Below are 26,737 nucleotides of genomic sequence, written 5' to 3'. Positions count from 1 at the left end.
TGGTACGCTTATATCATACAAAACAGATAACGACTAGAAAAATATACACCCAACCCATTGGACCACGCCAGTACTTGGTCAATGTCACTAGCTCGCCCATTGGAGTGTTTTCCACCTTGAAAGGAAGGGCTACCTATTATCACATTCCACGTATCCAGGGCCACATCATGTATTTCAAAATTATTGTTCTCCACTATACACTCAAGTTACAGCAACATCTTCCGCTAGAAATTGCGATAACGGCAATTGAGTCATCTTATGAAGATCCTCACAAGAAACGTGATGTCACTTGCGTTGCACGAGTCGAGATCATTCTTTCGTGATTTATGAGGTTTTTTTACACATTGCTTAAGGATATTTAGTGTGCATTGCTTTGAAATTAAGTAACGTTCGTGAGATTTCAATTTTACAGTAAATGTAAAATTTATCAGTCACTGGTCCACTCATCACACTGCCTTAAAAATTCTTCAATTTCATCATTACTCCTTATTTCCATTTCACTTACCGGATCTCCTATAAGGTGTATACTCGTATCTGGACATGGTGTATACAACCCTTTTGTGTGTTTGTTTTATAGGTGAACCCACCAAACGTCTCTTAGCACAATTATTATGGCGTCACTTTTGGACACAAATATTCTGATACTCAGGTCTTAAATTTGCACCGTCTTGATTGCGCCTGTTCAGGCGAGTTCTCTTGCTTGCTCGAAAAACACACCACGACTGAGTTTCATCGTGCGCGAAATACCTCTTTGGCCGGCAACACCTTCGGGTTTGCCGCGCTTATCAGCACTTACACAAGCATACGAAGGTGTCCATCCAGCAAAGACTGCAGATAAAACTCTGGACTGGTTGAAATAGAAAACTGGGACAGTCGATCCTATACTTCTGGAGCCAAGCACAAAACGAGGCTTTGGAACGTGAGCTTGCATATCACCGATGGACACTGCGGTGCCTTCGGAGGGAATACAATGGCGGAAAGAAGCTGGGAAGATTAACACCACCAGCACAAAATGTCACACCTTCTTCCTTTTTTTTACGAAACCGCTAAATGGCGGAAGTAAATCACAAAGCTGCAAATTATCAGCATCAAATCCCTAACTTAATACAATCCTATCTATTTTCGTGGAAATTTAAAATGAAAATACTCCTAAAAAAAGATATAAGATGATATATAAGATTACTTCTTCCATAAAATGCTGCACCAAAAAATCGATTCAGTTAATAAAAATAGCAACTCACGTTACAACATCTTTCTCAAAAGTTTATAAAACACTAACTTTTCTATGTCTTTATACTCAATTAAGGCGTGTAAATAGACTCTTAGTCTAGATATCTAATAAATAAATATTATATTTCTAACGAGAATATTATTCTACACCTTTGACCATTGACGATGCCGTAAAGCCAGATCTTGTTCTGAAAACGATACGTTCAATGTTTTCCCAACGACGATCTGGTTATTCATAACATTTTAACTTCTTCAATCCTTAAATTTGCTCTTTTTTCTCAAATTGAGAACATAACTTACTTACTTACTTATCCGGCACTACAACCGCTTTGCGGTCTTGGCCTGCCTCAGGAGTGTGGACATAAACATATTCAAAATTCTAAGGAAGCATGTCTTATTAAAAAGTTGAACAAGCGATTAATCATAGTATTTGGTATCCTATAAAGTAGGTATAATCCTATAATTAAGGTAGACACTTAGGATCTAATATAAAATTATTTTGTAGCAATACGGCCTTTTTGGACCGTTACTCCTGAATAAAAAAAATATAAAAAAATAATTTGAATCATTTTATACATAACACGACCGTAAAAATTGGAAACTTAGGAAAGATCTTTAAGCAAATTTGAGTGAATGCACAACAAAAAAAGGTAACAGATTATCCACTATCGAGATGGAAAATTGACGTGTTTGTCGTACAAATACGGCTTAAGCAAAGACATGTTTTTCACTATTGTTTGTATAAATGATGGATCAAAAATATTAACTGAATCTGAAGATTAATAACATACTAAAGATACGTTTTAGAGGAGGCGTGTTAGACCTAAATTTAGGTTGCAACATGGCGTGGAGGCGTCCGCCATTAAGGCCGGGATAGATAAATATACCAAAAACCATAGATCAATTGCTTACAAACTTATTAAAATATAGAAAATAGAAATAATACATAGCTGCTTTATAAAATATATAACGAGACGTAGGCGAAAATTAAAAACAAAAACTATCGCACTTCTAGAATTTCATAATTTACTATTCAATACCATAACACGATCTATAATTTATACAATAAATTGCTCACCAACCTCATTCCAGACCTATACAATTTGGATTATCGGCACAAAAAAGAATTTTGCAATCAATCACTTCAATTACAGCAGTTTCGACTGTTCATCTAATGTAAATGTATCAACATATGAATGATACCAATTTTGTACCCGTCATATCAATTAGAAATGATTAATTACCCAAGAATGATTCCAAAAACGCTTCCATCTCAATCATAATTGCAAAACGAACTATGTCAATTAGATTATTTCATGAATTGCTGGTCACATCTCATATGTCATATCTGCTAATAGATATCGCTTCGATTTCATAATCAATATGTATCTTATTTTGAATGATATATGAAATTGAATGAATTAATGCATTTTTGTACTACCGAAAATTAATTTAAAACAAAACTTTTCATAAGGCCCATGAGAAATGACGGTTAAAATTTAAATAGAAAAAAAACCTAGATGGGTGTATATAGACTAGTTTCTTTTTTCAAACAACCAATTTATCATTTTTTCATAAATAGGTCGTTGAAGTAGGAGATTAAAGTGACTTGGCGACACAGATGACACAGTTCCCGCACGATACACATCTTCAAAGTAATAGCAATAGCTGTTTGCTGTACAAAGTTGCCAACAATGGCAATGTGATTCCCTAAATGAAACCAAACACGCGTAGTCTATTGTTTTGAGTTTCTTTCTGTACGAAATGGTTTCTGCATTTATTTGTGTACAAGTTTTTAATGTCATAATTATAAATTGTTTTTCTTTTTTCCTTCTTTTTTCGATAACTATTGCCCCAGCACGGATGCGAAAATGGGCAGAAAAAAAGCAAACCAAATACATTTCCAACAACACAGTTCAACGAACAACCTGATGAAAGGCTACCATATAAACGGCGTTCAGCTACAACAATAAAAAAAAACTCTAATAAAGCAACATAGATGTTCCTATTCATTGTTATTGTTGTTCAAAAATGACGAATCAAATGTGCCTAAAGAAATCAACACCGAACTTTTTTTATATTATTGCCTGATATTTGAGGTTTGTTTGTCTTTCTCATACGTCCAGCAACACATGCTTGCCAGATGCTCAACCTATTCTCGAGTAAGTGAAACACTGCGAGCTTCGAGCAGAATAAGCATATTTTTCGGTGAGCTCAAATTTCATCAATGCCATACTTGTACATCAACCAGCGCGCTTTTGGTTTCTGTTCCGTTCAGTCGGGCTTAGTTAACAAATGACCTTGAATGAATAAGCCGAACTATTAGCATTTTTTCGCTTCTTTTGGACAGCATCATTTTAGTTGCCAACCGAAGGAAACTCAATACAATACAAATTGTTGTTCACATTCTGACTGAGTTTTCAACATTTTTCTTCGGAAATTCCATGTTTTCATTCCATTTATCGTAAACTAATTTGTTGCAGGCTATGTACCGTATTACGGAAATTAGATGCATTGTACCTTTGAATGTATTATATGCTATGGCAGACCTATAAAAGATAAACTTGTTAACAATACATACATCTTACTAAGATAATAAAAGGTCAAATAAAAAAAGTACAATATTTATATATTTAAATACACTAATAATTAATCATAGAGAAATATAATAATTGCATGATTGAACCATAAATGGAAAAAGCATAGAACAATTAAACAACCAATCATTTTGTTGTTTTGAAAACAATTCGACATACCAGTTGGTAAAAGAAACTTTATGATATTATTATGATTATGATATGATTAATTTTATAAAGATCCAACTTTATTACAGCAAGATTTAACACAACTATGGAGTTTTAAAAATAAAATTTACCCAAAACGGATGTAAACAATATATTTAAAACAATGTTTATGAAAATCCCTAAATGGTAGGTGAAATTCAAGCGCCTAATGGACATTTACTTTACTAACAATACAACAGCTACCGTTCTGTCGGAAGCAAACGTAGAAGATTGTATTGTGATATGATGAATTTACAAGAAAACAAAAACTGAAAGAATAAACATCCTCATATCGAGCCATCAGGCAAATAATGTTTTGTTTTCCAGATTTTCCTTGTAAACGACGACAATCGTGGAACGAAACATTGTGTGAGACAGGAACGAAAATATCAACAATAAACAAGAGACTTCAACTAATGCATAGGCCAGAAGGCAGAATTTTCCAGATTTTAAATATGTTAAAAAATGCACTTTTGCTGAATAACCGAAGCCCGTCGTCTTATTACGTGAAATCATTTTTTAATGTGGTTCATGGCAAATGTGTTTACAATGTATCACTGATTGTTTAAGTTATTTATTTAAGTTTCGTCCAAATGACATAAGCGAAATTGAACACAGAGCGAATGTATGAATGAATTTTGCTATCCATTTTTCGCATATAAGATGAAAACGACAAAATCTTCTTAATAAATTGTTCACTATTACAAATTCAAATAAGAAGAAAAAAAGAAACGCCCGTGCACCAACACGTGCGAACCATTTAGTTCAGCCTCAAACCACTTGAGCTTTCTTGACCGAACATTTATGTTCACAACAGTAAACATCATCAAGCTGCTCAAACATTGTAAAACCAATTTGCTCAAAAGCCAACCAACATACTGATTAAACATCACCAGAGAACCGTGTTAAGACTTTTTTCAAAAATAGAGATACTAAAAACTCCATCTTAGCAAAGTAAAGACCGACGCACAAAAAACATGCTAACACAGATATGTAACGACATACCTACAAACATGTACGGTGTACCGAATTTTATCAATCGGCACGATAAGCGAATACGTAAACATTTTATAATATGAGGGGTACTCACATCTGTCGTACAGCAATCAACAAAAAAAATCCTTGCAGCAAAATGACCAGACACACATACCGACCCACAATACATTCCATTGATTCATCCTTCTATGGGCATTCTATCATACACAACATTTCATGTTATTACAATCAGAATGAAATTCACGACCAGTTTAATAAATTATCTTTAAAATTTCAAATTCATTCAATTCAATTCAAATTTCAATTCAAATACAATGAAATATTCAAATTTTATACAATTGATTTAAAAAAAACACATTTAAACCTATTATCCGTGTAATTTTAAAATCTGAGAGGAGTAGATGCTCGAAAGGAATCTAAACTAAATTAAATGGTGCTCCACTGTATACTGTTCAAGACTATTGTCTACACATTAACTTGCGATACTAAATCTAAACCTTCAATAAATGCATAAACAATGTGAACTGTACGACAATAAATACTTTCTGCGAAGAATAACACTCCTAATTTTACACTGATGTGGCAAACAATGACTCTTCACGTAAAGTAGGGTATGATCCAATCGAATTGAAATGATCTTAACTTTACTTGCTCGTATGTATGTCTGCTGGTAGTGTGTGTGGGATGGAACGTAGGTCACTCTCGAGCTTCAAACTGCCTGCCTACAGATGAGTCCATAAAAATTAGCACACTAGCGACCATCTTCAAACTGGTATGAAGATACAGATGGTACACTCTCTTCCCAGGCCCTAGAAAAAGTTCCCTCGTTGATGCAAACATTTAATGATCGTATGAGGATACTATTTTCAACCAGTTTCCATTCCTGGACAAACAGTAGGGAGGTTATCTATAAGCCAAGGAAAGTTCATTCATTTGCATAAATTAGCACCACCATTACATACTACTGACACAGTACAGCGTTCTTGGACTTTCTACATTTCACCTTTCTTATATACAATCGATAAGAGTGCCACTCTTACATTTCAAATCTATTAATAGATCTCCAATCTAGGTTCAAGCCATCAAGTTCCAATCGCCTCAATCCTATTCTGTTAAAATCGTATCATTAGTATATGATTTAATATGAAGCTGTATTAAATGTATTAAACAGTTTTTAAATGTGTCTCCAACAAACGCATTACTTTACTTCTATGTTCACCACATTCTATAGCTATTCAGAGGATGAGTGTAGATCGTAAATAACGCATATATTCGTTTCGTACTTAAACACTTCGATCCTATATTGTAAAACATTCTTCCAATGTAAATCAAAATATTACTTACTTACTCACTCACTTAAATCAAAATGTTAGAGCTATAAAAACATAGCATCTCCAGAGCTAAATGCAAAGCAGTATTTGTCTGTCGGCAAAACGCTTTAAAGTAAGAAACATCGTTCAAGCTGTTAGAATTGATGGCCTAAAAGCAATTTTTTAAACACACATACACACAAAAGGCATTCGTCTACCGTCTGGACGTGACGCGATGCATTCCGCGTGACCTTGCCCTTTGAAACGCATCAGTGACAAATGCACTCGTGCACTCGTGCGCAGAACACCGTGCGTCGTAGCGGTGGTTACTGCCCCACTTCCTTTTGTCTCCCACTCGACCACACTACACTTCAAACTAAAGAAAAAGCGTAACCTAACCTTTCTTACGGGACGTGCTTTTACGAGCTAATTGTAAATACGATTCGCGCTGCTGCATTATGTTATGGCTGGCGAGTGCTGAACGATTGCCTGCTTTCAGCTGTCGTTTTTAAAACAACAATTTGCCTTTCGTGCTTCAATGCGACTTGAACTGATGCACGGATCGATGCATTCGCTGTCACAATAGTGCTTTAACGCGTGTCAAAAGGGAGCATATACGTTTTAAAACATCCAGTTGGTGTTTTGCCTGATTTATAGCATTCTTTTTAATTCTTTTTTTATTTCGAACGATTATACTGAAAACAATCTCTAAATATCTCAATTTAACAATGTTTACCCGATCAAAAGCCAACATGACGGTATCAACAACAACAACAACATAAGTTGATATCTATCAATTAATGACGGAAAATACAACCCGGTCCGATCATTGTGCAGCTAGACCAGGGGTAGGGAAAGTTTGGAATCGAAACAGCCAAATGCCATAAAATGCTCGTAGGAAATTCTGAAAAGTCAAATCAACAGCAAAATTGCGACAAAATTCTATGAAATATATTATTATAAAGAGCCACAATCTCCGCGGGCGGCTCGCGGTCCGTACTTCGCCGATCGCTAAGCTAGACGACAACATTACAATATTCGTAACATGATTTCTAACTTGTCTATTGATTTAAATCTGCACCTTTCACTTAAAAGTGGCATGCTGCACCAATATGATCCTACGAGCATTTACGGTCCGCGACGTCATGTATCGCTGATAAGGACCGAACACTACTCCACTCCACGAGAAAACAATTAACATTCCATTTTTGATACCAACAGCACTCCCTCTTTTATAATTTTAAGAGTTCACTATCAGCTGGTTTATTGCGGTACTGCACACGATGACGCTACACCACCTTAAAATGCATAGACACATCATTTTCATCACTTTTTTAAACACACCCCTGCAAACGTTGGTGTATCGGCAGTATCAAAGCAAACACAAAGAAATTCCATTTCCCAACCACACAAAGGTGCCCCAAGCGGAAGGAATCGACCGTCACTTCCCTAATGCCCTAATGCGCTCTTTCATTTTCCATATCCAATTTCCACCCGGAAAAGGGCGTAGTCTTTGAAAATGGCCACAGAGGTGTGATGCGATGACCGATCTCGGGACTCGACATGACGCGTGGCGCATCATCATCGTGTGTCAGGAAATATAAGTCGATAGAGTGCGCAGTGTTCGATCGCAAGGAAGGGTGGTGTTTAAGCCAGATGGTCAATAAATATCTCTGTCATATGAAATTAAATCGAAAAAATGGAAAACAATCGTGTTAATGCCCTAAGAAACACACAACCGTCGTCGAAGAAGCATCCGTTGGGAACGAAAGGAATGCCATCGTCACGAAAAGGCAAACAAAAATACATTATGAAGAAGAAACAGAAACACAACAGCTGGAATGTTCATTCGATATTTTTCTTTCCAGTCTCTTGCAATTGCTAAGCATTGAATTACATTAAGAAATGGAGCAAAATGAAACTATTTTCTAACAACACGTCAAATCAACGTCAAATGTAAAAAAATAAAAGATCAATCTTATCATACTGCTTCAATTATTTAAAATGAAACGATCATGGGGCTTTTCTGCTATCACAAATCATTGTGCTGTGCAAAACATTATCAAAAGTAACAGTAACCTGACAGATAAATGTGCCATTTTATTAGCTTCTTTCTATTTTTAGTATTGATTTTTCCTCATCTAGGCAATTTACATTAATTGATGATGATGATGAAATTTATAAACATGTCAAACTATATCCCTCTTATTTAAAACAGATTCATAAAGCAAAACTCATGTTAAAATTGGACATGAAGATTAAAACTATTAAAATATGTGCAACAGGCTTAGAAAAAACACCAACATCCAACATAACATAAAACATAAAAACACCAACATAAACACATACAAATGCAAATTATGCGTTGATATGTGATACGACAAACCTTGAAATGGAGCAACTTAGTCGTATATCTACAATTTTGTAACACTATTTTGAAATTTAAACCAGGAGTAAACCGGTATGTCCGTACATGACCAACAAAATAAAACAATTGTTTACGCATTTCTAAACCAGCGTGTGCAGACAAGTCGATTACGAACTAACCTTTAAAAGATAAACTAAAATGTATTCGATATTCTTCGATCGCGAATATCGCGGCGATTCATTTATTATTTTAAATTCCTCACCTTTTGTGAGCTGGACCAAGCATATATCCTTTTAATAATGGCCACAACAGTATAGGAAGGATAACTACAGTACTGTTTGAAAATACACTCCCAGAAACTATGCATTATTGGCAGATATACACCGCTGGATGTCGCTAGAACAGTCTACACTTTGTCCTGGAGGAATTCTACCCAAGCCTCTATTTCATTCCTTCACGACATAATTGAAAGGGCGTCTGACCTTGAGTATGCACCTCCTTCAATAGAACACTACAAACAGTACAACGTTGAGCCATTTCAAAATCCTTTGGAATAAGTTTCACGTTCATCTAACTCCATTGCCAGCCAGCAATGCAAAATACATACGATACACTCGATGCCGGACTACTCGCATGCATTGCCGAACCCCCCTATAACCTACTGGCATCCGATGACGTCGGCAGGCAGTAGTGCCGCGAAATGCGGAGGAAGGAAGCGCGGGGCCAGAAGAGGGGGAACGGTTTTGAAGTTTACCGGCCAACAGAGAAACCGGGTCCCATTCACCCACCACAAACCGGTCTTTTCCGTTTGCTCCGGTTTCCGTTCCGGTCACCGCAGTCACCAATCCGCCGGCGAACCGACCTTCACTGCTGGTAATACAAACCCTGGGTGTATTCCCTACCTCGGCTACTCTGTGCTGCTCCTCGACCGATGCACCCGATGCATCGCATTGAATGCCAGGCCAGCGCTCAAGAGTTAGCAAAGGCACGCGAGTGTTTTTAACTCTACTATGAATTGGACTTGCCGCCATTCGACCTTTCGATTCCAGCCATTCTGTGTTAGTATTTCTCTTCTACGTGTTTTCTCTCTTTCTATTTTTAAGTCCGTCTCCTTCTGTTACGTTCAAACAGACGCTACATCCTGCCAACATTGCACCATATCCAGTTACCCTCCATCCAGGAGTAATAACTGTAAATGAATTATTAATTGCATCCCCACGAGCTGCAATGCCGCACCGCCAGCCTGTAGAGTGTCTCTGGCCGATTGAATGAATGCGATTGGATTACTGTGAGTGAATAAAAACTCAATAACATCCGCACCGTGGAACAAATAACACCAGTCACACCGCCGCTGTACGAAGTCATATGGCGGTAACGTCAGCGACAGATGAAACCGTGTAGTGATTCCTAAGCCGCTCAAAGCTGGACACAGGACGACATTGCTCTTGCACTGCGAATGCGTCCCTTTCTCGCCGAATCAGCCCCCTGCCCTGTACAGCAAAAAAGAAACAGAAAAGCGTGATGTCATACTGAAGCTATTTCACGCCAGTCACGACCTACTAACATGCTTCAGGAGGGAACCACAACATGTGGTAGCTGTACCAGCCCGCATTCTGTGGAAGCATACCGAAACACTTATCTTCCCATCGGCTAGGTTGCCCCACCGACATGCCTACAAATCGGAAAATATTGGAGGTCCAAGTAGACAAATTTCTCAGACTTCAACGTGCTGTTTCCCAACGAGTAAGACGACAGACAAAAGCAGTTAAAAAAGAAAATAAAATTCAAATAAACCTTCGTTTTTACACTGGCAAACAACGCTCCCAAATGCAGAATACAGACGCCACAGAGATCTTTAAAGATGTATGAGAAGCTCGTAAAGTTACTGTTGAACATTATTGCTAGCAGAGCAAAGTTTATGTGAGCTGCACCTGTGCTCTTGCTTCAATAAACAATGCAAAAACGACACACCGAAAACGGAACAACAACCCTAACAAGTACATTCACATTGGGGAGTATTTGCGATCGAGCCAATTGTCCTTCAAATATCATGCGGCATCTTCGCCAGAAACACCGCTAAGCGATCATCTACCCGTTTAATTGCCTCCAATTGCGTGATGAAAGGCAAAGACCTGCCCTTAGTAAGCAATTGCTTGATCCATACGCGTTAACAGTCTAGCGATTGTGGCCGAGTCTAATGTACGTAGTACAAACTTACCCATAAATTAATTCAACGGGTAACTGTATTGCGAGTAAATTCTTATATGTTCCTGGCATTTTAGGTTGCTGGCACTGCACTGAGCCACTTTCCCTACCGAAGGAGATAGTTTGCACTAAAGAACATTTGTGACGATAATTGTTCTGCACTTTCAATTGAATGCTCTCAATTGGCCATACCTATAGAACAAAAAGCGTTAGAGTTTCTGGTCATAAATCGTTTTGCTTGATGATGTCGTTGCAAACCGCAGACCTTCGATCATTACATTCTACGATCGCGTCGCTGGCGATATCAATTTGATACGCAAGATGATGCGCATTCGCATGAAACATGCAGAATTTATTGATATGCAAATAATTTACAACGTTTAAAGATACATTTGAAGAGTGACATTTTTGCTCAGCTTGCTCATGTATATCCTTGATAAAAAATTATATATATACTAAATAAAACTGTCCTTAAATAACAACAGCCAAACTTAACATTGCGCCATCTACTGCTGGTGTGATACTATGACACAATACATATATTCCAAAGAACCCTGGGCTGACACACCTGACCATGTACTATCATACCTTCCAAGAACGAAGAAGATCTCTCAACAGATATAGGATACCAAATGACGTAAATTGACAAACCTCGTATCACTGCAGCAAGCTCCGACAAGTTGACAATGGCAGTCCATTTATCGCTACACAGAAACGGAACATTGCTGGTGGCTTACCTGTGGAAAAAGGGAACAAGAAGAAACGCGTTTGACTAAAAGGTGCCAATCAATCCGATTGATTTAAGTGCCACAAATTAGAACGCTACGACTGTTTCATGTCGAGAGTATGATAAGGATCTTATGACGGACATCGAACAAGACGATTTTGTTATCATTTACAACTTCATTCTCCTTCAAAAAAAGATATTGGAAGAACATTGTTTTCTTTCCATCTTTCACAATAGTACAATTTCCAAAATGATTTGTTACCAGTTATCGAAATACAGTTTATAGCATTTCAAACTACACTGTTATCATTTTTCGTTTCTTTAACGCAAGCAAACACATTGCACATTACTGAGGGCAGTTCATATTCTTCACTATAACTTAGAGTCAATCATTATAGACTACAGTAATCACTGGCGAGACGGATTTATGATTAGCTATCTAATGACAGTAATTGGCTGCTGATTAAACATTCTTGACCTCAAGATTCATTCTGTGGTTTTATCATCAACGGAGTCTATTATCACTCTCAAGTGTCTCCAATACTGGTGGCTCAATGTCAATAGAAGAGGATGGGCACTGTCGAAATGCTTCTACGATTTTGAACCCTGGGGCATCAATCCAATTTTCTAAATAAAACACGTTAGAGAAATTACTATCTACTTCCAACGCTGCTTACGCGTTACCTTCAACTCATCAAAGAAAGATAATCAGGACCACAAAGTACACTGTACGCCACAGAAAAGCCTTCGTCAATAAATGCATTCAGCGAATTGTCTACACTGACAATCCCTAGCGTTTTAACGACCCAAGTACCTTGATTCGCACATTGGCATACTTTTATAGCAAACACTCGCTTAGGTCTAACGTAGGCCACACTCTTGAGTGATAAACCTTAGCCTCCCTCGGCCGGTTATAATTTACCATCGATGCAGTCGCAAATATCGGTCCGTTCGCTCTTTACCAACGGATTCGTAGCCTATCGCAAACCATTAATCAACAGTGTACAGAGTGTGAAGGGATCATTAAACAGCGCTCCTGCTGCAGCACACACACCTCATGCTAATGGACAGCGCACCACTAATGGCCAACCGGCTGCGCATATGGAACGCGCGTACCAACGCCAGCGGCAATCAGCGTTAGTAGTTTGAGATTGAAGCTCAACCACCACCCTCGGGTCCATTAGCAAACGAGACATAGCATTTCTAATAGTTCTTAGATTTTGATCCGAAACTGGATCGCTTTGTCGGTAGGGTCCACCCTCAACCATGAGTCGCTGACCAAAGACTTGCTGCCAGTGTCAGACATCCATAACGCTCTCAGCAGCCAAAGGGGACCACCAGGGGCCACCAGTTTCCATAGGATACAATTTAAATTAATTAACTTACAGTCTAATTGTCTTTGGAAGTCGACCGTCACTGTTGTCTGTTAGAATAACAATTCAACCAATGATGTTTCACATGAACGAACTCAAGCATTCACCGGCAATACATTGAACAACCACGCACATTGCTACAATGTTTAATCAGCAACACAACTTCGGAAATCATCCGCTGTCGCCCTACGACTCCAATTGCAATTCAAGTACTACGGAGCGATTATCTTATTCACCCAACAGCTCAACCAAACTGGTTTCATTTAACACGCCTTTCTTCTCGCAAGGTCCCGGAGTGTAGGTTTTCCCTGTCGCGAAGGCAGATGGCAAGATCTAGGGTACGATCTAATTATATCCGAGACCAAACCTTCTTCGGCAGCACTGTAACATCCACCGACAAGGAGAAAATTCCACACAATTAACATCTTTTATGACACCTCCCCGGGCCCTTGCCTTACATTTTACCGCACTCACGAAATGTCACCGCGATCGAACGCGTAGTTGGTTCGCTTCCAGGGAACGGGTCGTGGCTTATCGCTGATGGAAGTGTCACCAAGACTCGACCAGCGGGTTGTGCGTGTGAACCCTGTCAAGACCAGATTCGTGTGCATTAAAAGCACTGTTACTCACAGCAAGCTGAAGTATGTCGATCAAAGTCTATAGCCAAAGAACACTACAAGAAGATCAGTTCGTACTGCATACATCACCAAGGAAGACACACCAAACATAACCAACAAGAAGATACTCGTACTCTGCCCGGGTAAACGATCGCAACGATTCGCAAACATCGCATGGATTAAACTATATCTAAATATAAAAACACAACCCATGGCACTTGCATTTGCGAGTGCCGAATGCAACGGGATGCTGCATTCTCAAAACGGGATGCTGCTTTCTCAAAAGACTAATACACAACAACTGAAACACAAACAAAGCACTCGCGCTACAGGGAGTTCAGAAACCTCTTCGTTGGAATTCTTTGTTGAGGAATTGACCTCACAAGATCCGCACCCTAAACATCGCCATGGCGTCGGTCCGAGGCCAATGTTGAATACAACATTTAAGCTAATTGCCCTAGTCAATTAAGATCGATTTGAAGTGTTGAATGCTATACTCTCCAAACACAGCCTCATTCCAACGGACTGACGTGAGACCACCAATTGGAGATACATACTACTACATCAATGATTATAATTCATCTTAAATTATTTGCTCACAAAACTGCCAACGAGCATACAACCATTCGATTGTTTAGCAGTAACTTACTCCACCAGCAAGGAGGTCTAACAAAGCGGTAAGTTTAACAAGCAAATGTTTATAAACATCTACCTTAACATTAACATTTGCTACAGACGTAACGACTAAACAACATAATTTAGCTTTAACACTATAACGGTGACAGATGCGGAATTGTGATTCGATAACAGTTTTAAAAACAACGTGCAAAGGAAATTTCTTGATCCGAATTCGCTAACAAACATCACAATGGATAAGCAAGCCCATGTATCGTTCGGGATCGTGATCCCAGCATTAGATGCTTGTTGGGCACAATCAATTAGATCCGCAATTGATTCCCTCTTGAAATTAGTCCATTGCGAAGCCACCAGTCTCTCGAAATCTCTCTCGTTTTACAATGATAGTTAACGCTTCAATTAATCTTCCCGCTAGTTTCCAGCATTTTCTTGTCCCCCGTTTTGTCCGCTTTCACCTCAAGATGTCAAAATCACTAGGCAGTTTGATTACTGGAGTGTAATCTTTCCACCTATACATCTACAAAGATAGATCTACACTAGTTTTTTTAAATCTTCTACGAACAGTGCCGATTTGACTTCTTCTTGGATTTATTGAAACTATAAACTACATCGCACCGCGAAGCCGTAAAAATTCAACACCATTGTACGGTTTCTTCCAATATGCTTTGTACCGCTAAAGAGATTTCACTTGTCATAAAAGAAAGGGCACAATAAATGCTTCGCTTTCTATTGGTGTTATCAAAACTACCTCTGCTCGCTGCTACTGTGACAAGCTAGGCAGAGTAACGAAACACTTCGCTTTCTCAAACAGTAATCAAAAATTGGATCCATTCAGCTATGCTATTACGAAGTGCATGCGTGTAGCAGTTCCTTTAGCAGATGCATGATCGTAGCGCACCTTCAGTGAAGAACAAATGTTGGCCAAGTACAACCGTGCTGACGAAAATGCAGCATGCGCATTGAAGCACATGCACTTAGTTGCCATCTTCTCGGATGATCTTTACACACGAGCATTGCATTCCTCTTGTATGATTTTACTACTAGTAGCCTTTTTTCATACATTCATTAACATTTATTCAAATTTCCCTCTCCTCTGTTTAGATTCACGGTCATATCCTCGTTCCCATCGCTACCATTTTTAGCACAAATAGCTCGTGCAATGCCATATCTAACCCACAAAACAATAGTAATTGCTGGTACAATCATTGTACTATTTTCTCATGCTAAAGTGGTTCAGTTTAGGGCATTTTCGCCGAAGGCACCAGAGAAAAAAAACACCAGCTGGAATGCAACACCAGGAATCTGGAATCTGGAATCTGGAATGTTAAGAATTTTGCTTATTGGGATTAATATTGGAAGGAAACCCGTACAATTTAATCGACTCCGATAGTGATCGGATTAGTCGACATTTAGTTCCTTTAGTCATACTTTGATAAGCTTCTTGTTTTGTTCATCAAACTAACCAACAATATCTTTCCTCTTCTCACTACCTCTGATTAACTTCACTAGCGCAACGAGCACAACACAACAACAAACCGCCGATTGCGCGGCATTCAACGATCGAGTCAGAAAACAATTCGATGGCGGAACCACTTCTCTCACCATTAGTGGCGAGCATACGGTTTTTGCTAAAGAGGCAAATGGTGGGTTGGTGGTATCGGTGATGGTGTAGTGGAAATAAAAACAGGTGAAAAGATGAAACCAGTTTCTACACACAATAGAAGCATACTGCAGGCCTCAGCTGTGATTAAGCGGCAAGTGGCTGCGCTTTGCGTGAATAAAACGCAGCATTTAGGCATAGAATTAGAAATCATAATAAAATAAAGCAAACGACGCGACCGATTGCGGTAAAGAGGATATGGAATGGATGGAAGAAAAAAAAACAAGAAAGTGTACATTTGCCGAACACTGAACCAACACAACCACCGAGCGTGCGGTATTCCTCGGCGGCTTTCTAGTACGAGAAAGGCAAGAGCAAGAGACGATCATCAGGCTTATTTAACAGGCAAAAGGTGCTTTCTTCTTCGTTGATGGGTCGCCGGGGTGCAGGTTTGGAAATAGCGACAGTCGGTGTCGGTCGACGTAGTTTTACGAGTCTAGGAGGAATAATGATACTCGACTATCCTTTCTTTTCCATTGCCGTTCCCAGGGTCGGCTTACTTATCATGTATTTAACGATTTGGTAGATCCGTCTTTTCACTGCGACATCTCTAACCCAAGAGGTTCATTTTAAAATTTCGTTCCCCGCCTGTCGCTGGCAAAAATTATTTCAATCAAACATTTCACAATATTCAACAATTATTTAGATCTTCTTTCTGCTACCATCAGTTAACAAGCATAAAATCGAGCAATTGTTACAAAAAAAGTATAATTATACCTTTTGCATTTGTGTGCGAATCTTAACGTCATACCCAACCGAAATAATGACGCAATTGTAATTTAAATCCGTTCCAGTATCCTTTTTTCGTACCAACCAAAGCAGGAAGAGCAAAAAACTTCAATACAACAAAGTGTGTCATCTTATGACAACTCCTGGATCTTTGTTCTCAGACCACTCAAACAAATGCGCAAACATCACGTAGCATATACACTCTTCTGTACGTACCGTTCGGCAGCCTGCATTGCAATCATCATTTCCATGCATTGAATACTTTATTATCGAAGCACACGTATTGCTGTTTTTAGGTCGGCCTCAGTTAACATATTTACATACCTCGAGTAAAAAAGGTCAAACGTAAGGGTCCACCAAGATGTGCGCAAAAAATACATCTTGATGACGCTTGAAGATTCTTCGAATTTTTAAGCTGGACCCATAGCTTAACCATGAAGTCATAATCGATGAGCGAATCCATTTGCTATTCTCGTAGGAGGCACTAGCTAGGCCACCTGTCGCATACAGTGAGCCTACGTGCTACGAGTCCTGTTTGCTTTAGAATGAGTCAGATCTGCGTTGACCACCTAGGGCACACGTCATCAAACGCAAGTGATATTTACACATACCGGTGTTATCGTATAAGGTGAATACTTCAATCACTTGCAGCAGAGATGGCGATTGAGATAACACATCGCCACCGCTTCCGAATCGCTGACTCCAACGCTTCCAAATGCACTCTGAACCAGACTAACACGAGGCTCAATTGCAAATGCAAGGAATATATTTGGTAAAAAAAAAGTTCAAGCTTTTCAAAAACCATTCTATGCACAACGTTTCTATGACATTTTGGAAATTGCCCAAAAGGTGCACAACTACCTTTAGCAGGTCGTAATGAAGAGCTTTGCTATCAACTTTTCACCACAAAGCGAACGATTCATTCGAAAGGAGGCCATTCATCTGGCCAACTGCAATTCATCTATCATTCCCACCGGACCGACCGCAGACAAATGAGTTCGTCTTCCGCTTTCCTCTTTTTTCCAGCGCTCTAGTCACAACACTAGATTCCCAATTCCGCTATTGAGTACACCGATTGATGACAAGTCCAGCCGCCACATAATCGCAAGAAGCGAACGGAAGAAGCCGCTCGTGTTGCGCACACCCGCCCTTCCTTCTTTCATTCCATTCCGGACACCGGAGAATACCTGTTCCGTTTCTGACGAATAACCGCGAGCCACCCTACACAGCGTCGAACGACATCATCCGGACATCCCGTCGTCGAGAAAACGTCGAGAGACGTGAAACTTACACTACAAGAGAAATAGAAATACATCGCGTTGTTCCGATTACACAGCCTGTAACCCGATGCACCGTGAATGGGCTCAAATTTTACTCGCTTCCGAAGCGACACGAACAATCGCGCGCGCTATGTCTACCCCCGGCCTGTCCGATAATCACAAGCTCTAGTAGGGCGATGATGGCTGAAGTTCCAACCCATCGCCCCTTTACGCGCAGCGAATAGAAGGATATGAATAATATATCGCCACCGCTGCCTAGACACTCGGGCATAGTTGATCTTCAATTGCAACAACGCACCTACACCGCATCGCAACAACGGCGGCGTTGCCGTGTGAAAACACCATTAGGGCGATGGTGTGCGTATTTGGGTGCTACGCGCAAGGGAAAGCTAATTTCATTTGCCAACGCGGAATGCTCACTGGTGTATTTTTTATGGAAAAACCTAAAGTGCCGGTGGAGCCCTACCGACAGCAGTTGGGCTGAACTGTTGATGCTTTCGTCACTGTTTCCGGAAAACTAACCCAACCCAACCCTAGGCTCAAATGACGCCACCCGCCTATCACACACCAGAAGCGGAGAAAGTGAAGCTTTGTCGACGTCGACGACCCTGTTCCGACGACTGTGACACAATGTAACGGATGGGAAAGAAGTGCCCGAAGCCCTAGAGGAATGGCAAACCAAGTTATCGGTGGTTGTTTTGAGGTTTTTGTGGTGTATTTGTGTAATAATAGTCATGCTCTATCGCTTTTCCCGCACGTTCGTTCAACCACTTCTGCAGAGGGACTGCAAAAAAGGAAACCCACCCGAAGCCAAATGAAATTGTACAATTAGTTCACACTTTTTCGCGGTCCATTGCCAACCAGTTTAACTGATGCTGATTCTATTTTAAAGGTGCAGCAAATTATCATTAGACGGTAGGGCAAATTAGAATAACTAAAACATTGAGATTTGTATACTTCCATGCCACATCAAAGCAAAACATGAAACACCACTTTAAATGATAGGAAATACACACAAAACCATTCGTTAATCGTGATGATTTATTAATCGAAATCGATCGATATGCAGATAACGACAGGCGGAGGTTGAACAACAAATAACGCGTCTTCCCTCTGCTGATAATCGCTCTTCCTACTCATTAGTGCTCAGAAAATTCTAATAGTTTGCGTTCCATCGTTTTCCTATCACACCCTGAACTGAAGCAAGACGACACCCGCTCTCGACCGTTGCACATGGCACAGAATGGAATGTAAATATTACTGATAAGTTTCCCTACCCGGCGGCCCTCTTGCGTAAACACTTTGATTAAACAGCTGTTTGCTTAGGCCGCGGCTCACTAGAGCGATATCAGTGCTAGTGCCCAGTACACTAAACACTACACTTGGAAATTTGCATGTCAGAAAATATATTGCTACTGCAACAATTGCTGCGTATGATACCCTATCACACTGTATAGCTAGAGCCAACAACATGTTCGAAATGAATGAAAATTCTCTCCACTTTCTTAAAACCGCGAAGGTAGTGAAAGGAAGCGTCCAATACATCAATATATCCGTGCCGAACAGTAAACGTATGTGGCGTGGCTTTCAACCAACCGAGCAAACCTCTCACAAATTTGCATAAATAGAAGAAATCGCTCTCCAGTTCGGGCCGAGCCAGTTCAAATCTACCACTTGTTTCCACCTGTTAGAATATGCAGTTATGAGTCTTCCAACTCGCTCACATTTTCACTCAATCATAAATATTGAGTACATGCTAATCACTACATTCAGCAAATCGATTCAAAAGGCACTCGAAAACGGAAGGCGTGCACAGGCTCTTCTCTCGGCACACCATTTAGGGCGTGTGATGCACACATTAAGTAGCGACAAGAAACATGCAAAGCACAGAGAAATCTTTCCGATGCTGACATTTGTTTCGCTACCACATTGTTTCCCATACACAACGGTTGTGCATCTTTTGCTCAGATAAACATACCTACAAAGATTTAATGGTAGGATTTAAATCAAAACGCTGGACGATCTGTCTGTCGATCACTGTCACTGGCAGGCATAGGGCCTTCAAATTTCTCAATAGCGGCGCCCAAACCGAGATGCATAGCTACTACTTTCACAATCAATTTATGCAAAAATTGATCAGTTCGAATCGATGCTATCCCAAGCGGGGAGCGACAGAGAGAGAGAGCGAGCGAGAAAGAGAGGAAAAGCGAGAGAACGACCAGCGTCTAAAATCCTACCATTTTCGGAATCGTCGTCAGCCAATGTTGACATCTTTGAAAGTCATTCCCTCAAACAAACTCAAAGCAAATAGGCAAAAGATCAATCTAGACAAACACAGAGCTGACAAGCGGACAAATTTGTGCTATCTTAAGGATTAGCAAAAAAAACACATGCCCCTGCTTACCTGCGTCCTTCGGTAGTAGTGGCGCCACAGACCGGGGGCAGCAAAGAGAGATTGGGTAAGAGTGCGCTTAAAGTTTCTCCACCGGCGGGAGTTTAATTAATACGGATAAAACAGAGCGAAAGAGAGCAACAAGCGAGCTGAAGTGAAAAGTTGCACTCCCAACGAATTGCTTTTGTTGCCCCAAAAAGGCCGGGAGGAAATGTCACTCCAGGCTAGTGTCAACTCGTTCGTGTGACACAACACCGGTATAAAAATACCATCTCGCTATCAGACGGGACTCTTTCAAGCAGACGACAAGAGACGATCACCGTGTGTATGCAGCGGACAGAGCAAGCGAACTGATATAAAATATTGAACTTTCCCTTTTCGTCAATCGCTTTGGCCGCCAGATGGTAACACATCGTACAACGATCCGCTGCACACCATGGCACACACCCTGGAAGGCCATCTTTCGGACACCAATTTACTGCACCGTGCCAAAACCGACTACCACCAGTCACTGGGCCAGCATAGCACTAGCCCCCTCGGGTTGATCGATGACAAATCTGGTAATTGTATCAGCTTTCACCTGGCCCGGCTTGGACAGGTTGTGGCGTTGCATATGACACGATACTGGCTAGTTTGCTTTACAGTGATCTACTGCCCGTAAAGAAGAGGTCAAACTTTAGGATAGGCTACACATGTTCAATATACCACTGGGAAAGCAGTTCTTTTAGCTTAAGAAATTCCTTCATTACCAGAGCAACTATTTTACAGCAAATTAAATCGCTAAAATCAGCTAGCAAGTCGCAACGCTACACAGAAACAATAGGAAACTGAAAGTACAAAATATATTCCTATATCATTCATATTGAACAATAAAACAAATTAAACGACTAATTTAATAAATGTCCACTGATCAGATGCACCCATTTTCGCAAGGGTTCTTGTCCTTTCCAGTGTTTTGCTGTTTTGCGAATCAACAGTAATGTACCGTTTGAACAGGTGCCATGTGACTTAGACAAAAAAAGCTACCGATTTTTGCCCAAAACGGTAATGAGCATTCTGTTTCGTAAGAGAGAACAGTAATCCGGTGTGTTTTATGCAATGTCGAAGATCGCGCCATTAACCGTGGCTTTCCCATACATTTCTAGTGCTGTTTCTCATGTTTTCCCCGCTCTTTACGTATGGAAGGAATCACCCAAACTGCACGCACACACACACGCCTACAGTCCACCGGGGTCACACAGACTCGTTTTGCAACACGGGATGACGACGCAACCGTATTGTTTGTCGCTGCATCGCTCATCGGCAAGAAAAACGCTCAAAAACCGGGAACCGTGCCGTGACGAATTGCTCCCCACTGGGTGTATGCGCAGCACCGGGGATTTTAATGAGATTTTCAACCGCGGTTGACCAACGAACAAAGTCAACCAACCGGCCAGTGGTGACTCTTCTTCACTTCTGTTCAGTGGTCAACGAGCATGACACTGTTATGTACGGTCCGAAAAAAGATCGGAAAAAATCAGAACACGTCACTCCAATTCATAGAGAATGTTGGTGACCGGAAAGCGTTTAATTCGGTACGAGGTAAAAGAGCGCTTTCTAAGCTGCCGTTAATGATAGTTCATTATAGTACACATTTTGTGTTGCTGTTTCGCATCCACAAACGAATACAGGGATGCCCCTTTCATTGCAGATTCGAACATCGCGGAGGTTGCTGTAATATGGCATGGAAATGTCACATATTTTTTTGTCAACTCAGATTCACATAACTTGCTAAATATAACCAAAGCACTATCGCTGGTGCATCACTCTAATGATTGAGCGAGGGAGACTCGTACCTACAAGTGGGTCAATAGAATGAATCAACATTAGTGGTAAGCTGCCGGTACAACCTGTAAGAGAAGGTGGCTCTCAGTAACAAAACAAAAATACACACACATGTACACATTGTATATTAAAAAAAAAACCTGTTCGTTCCTACTCAACCATGTGCATGAAAATATCATCTGTAAGCTCGCACTGATTGGAGATCGGAATTGATTGAACTTGAAACTTTAAAAGGTTCGAATGTGAATTGATCGAGTTTGAATCATAAGGTTGACCTAAGTTGACATACTTTACAAATTTGAATTGGTTATAATATTGTAACACAGACAAACGCCAAGCACATTCAAGCATGAAACCCGAACGGATGCATTCACTTATAAACTTTAACACACGCGCGCCGTAAGCTTTCCGCAAGCGAGTAGATATAACTGAGTGGGCAAGCACGTCGACGTTATGCACTGCACACATCAAATTGCACATCTTAAAGTTTTGCAGAGTTTTCCCCTTCCTGGTTTGTCGAGAGAACTGGACACCGATGGTTTCACCTGCAAATGCAACAAGCTACAGTGGTAAGGAGCATAGCAGTAAACACAATCATCTACACCACTGAAGCATACTTATAAGCGTTTGTGCTTTACTATACAGGGTACTGGTTTTCGATACTCTTTACTTGTCCAAGAAGACTGCTAATCGCTTAATGATGAATAGTTTATAGCTGGGTAGCTGATTTTTTCTACCGAAATCTACGCAACGACGAAAATGATCTACTTTAAGGTATTTTCAACTAATGCACATCAATCGCGAGTAGCTGCTTTCAACAGCTTCAACTTGTTTAAAGCCCCGCTTTTATTTGGTATGTTGTTGTTAAATAGCTGCGATTAAAGTATGTCGGCAACATGCGACGAAATCGTCTAATAAAGTAGCTGGATCTAGCTGAGTGAGATGATTAAGTCCATTGACATTCGACTATATTTGAGAACTCACAATACACGAAAGAATCCAACGAAAAACGGGAAACACAAACAAATTAAGCCACCAATTATGTTCGATTGTTACATTAGCTCACATCATGGGTCACAGTTTATTTATCATTCATCGCTTACACAGTAGGAATTTGGCGTGCTATCGTGGTATCTAAAAGACGACGAAATGATAGCTATATTTTACTCATACTGCTGACTCTACCTCGCGCAGTGTGGTCAACCTGTTGCGGCAGTACTCGGGACAACCTGTCTTATACTTTTCCCACAGGAAGCTTCTTTCAAGCCCAGTACCCTAAGCTACCGTGTACCACTCAGCAAGCGATAAGCATCTCATCCTCGGCGTTGGTCATTTAATGGATCAGTTGGGGGTCTCAATTCCGTTATTACATACATCTTTCATAGCCCACCCACCCATGTATTGTGGCGGCACGGGGCGGCACATTCCTTTCCCAAATTGATCTAAAATCACTCAACAATAACACAGAAGGACAGCAAAACGGCGTCTATCATATCATTGTGAAGGGTCGAATAGCGGATGTAATGAACAACATTCTTTAACACAAGTATTAGCTCAAACGCAAAAAGTCGTCAGTCTCCATCCAAGGCGAGGTTCGTCTCTTGCGCCGTCGCACAAATCTTTTGTCAGTCTGCACAAATTTTTTGCACAACACTAAAAACCAAATGCTTAACTCAGCGTGATAGCTTCCACTACAACTACATCGATAACGGTCAGTTTACTTGATAAAGAAATGCCAAACTGTGGAACCGTGCATCGTGTTCGAATGAGTTAGGAAATAAACTGTATGCCCTTTTTGGAGCTATATTACACCACCAAATTAAACTGGTTATTTTTTCGTAAATGTATCGAGACACACATTCAACCGAATCGCCGACCAGCGCTTCCACCAGCGAGAATCAAAATAAGCTCGAACAAAAGGAACGCAGGACAAACAAGAAGCAAACAACCGGCTGCTTAAAGCATTCTCGCAGATTCCAGTCACAAGCAGTGATGCCGAAAAATCAAGGTGACATAAGCGCGTAAGGAAACCGGAGAAACATCTCAACGGGCGCGCCACCACCAGGAGGAAGTGGAAGAACGAGTTTGCGTAACACCAACACCACACCACAGGCAGCACACATTCGGCGCCAAACACACAATCGTGGACGATGATGATGATGATTTGCCTTCAAGAAGAGCTCGATCTAGTGTGCACCGTCGTCTGCTTCGGCACAGAACAGAAAACGCAGGCTGCTGTGATGATGGGATGAGGGGAACGGTTTCAACCTTTGCATGAGAGGCTTTGGTGAAGTAAATAAAAGAAAACAGAAACCATCGCACACCAAAACTAAAACCGCGATCCATAAAACGGACCGCTCCCCACCACTCACTTTTCCTCTGGCCTTCCTCGCTCTTCCTTCCATCAAACGTGTTTATTTTTTCGTTCGGTATTTCTGACGACCGGCCCAGAATCGTTACCCAATCTCTTCTGAGTCAACAACATAAACACACCCAAAGGGAGTGGAAAAGAAGGAGATAGAATGAAAGAAAAAATAAAAAAAAACGTCGCCATGTCGAGATTTTTTTGTCTTTCTACCAACTTTTGTTCCTTTTTTTTAATTTTTGGTAGCCTTCTCCTTCTCCTTTCCTTGTCCTTTTACTTCCATGATTGCTTTGATCGCGTCATTCCGTTCCATGCGTAGCTTACGCAAAGAAATACGTAAGCAAACCGCACCGGGACGATTGAAGGAACGAGTTTCCTCTACTACAGTATGAAACGAAAACAACATTCTGAATTTCGAAACAAGAAGGCAAAAGAGAAAACGTAAGACAGAGCGAAAGAGAGTAACAGAGAAGAACGAACCAGAAGAATTCAACACCCGTTTCCAACCGATGGCATTTGAGGAGCTCAACCGCTGCGCTGGAGTTTAATACAGGAAGAAATGCGTACGAACGCGCTCCTTGAAGCCTACGATCATAAGAAAAGCAGAAAGGGCAAAAATTTATGTATGCATCAGGAACGAATACGAGAGCTGATGAAAATTCACTCCAACCGGCCCTCAACCCCAGCCAGCAGGACGCAGTGGCTCCGCGTAAGGGTATAAGACAGTATTGGAGTTAGCATTCGCGACGTTGCGTATTTGCGTGCAAAGCTGATGCGTAAGCATAACCGTTAACAGCAATATGCTGCGGATTCAGATCCATGGTATGAAATGGTTGGCAATGATTTTGCTTTAAAAAATGATTTAAAAAAACAATGATATGATACTTGTTATGACCTTTGACAAGTAGTTGAAATAAGTACATTTGATTAGAGAAAATCAACAACAACAACAAGTAATGCTTCAATTTAGTTTCCATTGCTAAAACAACTACGATAAACAAATGCAATAATTACACACATCTGGTACTCATTTGGCAGAAAGTATCGCCCTTTTTCGCCATTCTTGCACTGCATTGCGGCTTACTCTTTGCCAGTTTTCTACACCTAAAAGAAAACATCTGGCTCCAATATGTACTCAAAGCGAAACTTATGTATGTGATGGGCTGACCCGAGGAGAATTCAAAATTCAACAGCCATGCTTACCTTTGGTATCTTCGCCGAATCCGTAATCCAGAGTTGCGTTGTTGTTTGTTCGGTACTTTCAAACAAATGATGGCGGTACTGTTGCCGCTCTCCGGATATGAAGCGTTCGTGCAAAATCCTGGCAGCTTGCTTTCCCTTATTCCAACTGCCTAAATATTGGGTTTTCGTAGCACAACACGTCTTCGGGCTACACTTGAAAAGGTACTCTCTCTCGCGCTCTCTCTCGCGCTCTCTCTCGCTCTCTCTCTCTCTCTCTCTCTCTCTCACTCTCTCTCTCTCTCTTTCTTTCTCTCTCTCTCTCTCTTCGCAGCCAACACTCTGGCGTTTTGAAATACGCTTAAACACTTGATATAAGGATTCTTTTTACATTACACTAAAAAAACAAAACACCAAAAACAACTTCAATCCACCAATTCCGCCCGGCACTAGGCACAATCAAACATCATTTTTTCGGGGTGAATATTATATTCGTTTTTTTTTCAACTGTACACACACTTGCAACTGCTTCGAACGCCTGCAAATTAAATTACACATTAAAGCTAACGTTATTGTATGAATTCACCGTACATGCAATCTCTTCACTCCTACGCACAGCACACTTTTCCAATTGTAATAATACAAACGCAAAAGAGTACGGTCGCGGGCAGGCCAATTCTGGCAATACTAACGAAGTACCAAATGTTACTGCTTGTATCTAATCTGATTGAGATTCTATTTCGTTCGTTGGCTCTGCGTGCCCGAAGCACACGAAAGCGATCTTGGCCTCGAATGTCTGGACAATCAGGAACCCGTAATAATCACCACGTTTAACCCATACATACATACATACATACATACATACATACACACGCGCATACACACATTGCACAGAACCACACTCTACACACTAGCGATCACACGCACACTTTCAAAAATCATACTCCCAAAAACACACTGAAGCTATCCCGAACGGGGGAAAAGAAAACAGGAATCACAAATGCTTCTTAATGCCAGCATAACTTGCATGTAGGGATAATTCGCTGCCTACGTTACACAAGCA

At 40.5% G+C, this 26,737-nt stretch overlaps 1 protein-coding gene across 5 annotated transcripts in view; it reads right to left on the bottom strand.

Moving 5' to 3' along the window:
• The window catches only part of LOC121589606 (spectrin beta chain, non-erythrocytic 1), a 51,631-nt gene that overhangs the window by 24,318 nt on the left and 576 nt on the right, over nucleotides 1-26,737 (bottom strand). For 3 of the 5 annotated variants that reach the window (XM_041908665.1, XM_041908669.1, XM_041908666.1), the window contains exon 1: nucleotides 506-739. In XM_041908665.1, coding sequence (XP_041764599.1) covers nucleotides 506-542 — 37 coding nt within the window. In that variant the 5' untranslated portion in view covers nucleotides 543-739. Of the gene's footprint in view, nucleotides 1-505; nucleotides 740-25,698; nucleotides 26,213-26,737 lie in introns of those variants that run through there. The other 2 variants (XM_041908668.1, XM_041908667.1) reach the window with 1 other exon arrangement.

The sequence above is a fragment of the Anopheles merus genome, chromosome 2R (genome assembly GCF_017562075.2).
Source record: "Anopheles merus strain MAF chromosome 2R, AmerM5.1, whole genome shotgun sequence".
NCBI classification, from domain to species: domain Eukaryota; kingdom Metazoa; phylum Arthropoda; class Insecta; order Diptera; family Culicidae; genus Anopheles; species Anopheles merus.
The sequence above is the reverse complement of the archived record's forward strand: the minus strand, read 5'-3'. Positions and strand labels throughout refer to the sequence as shown.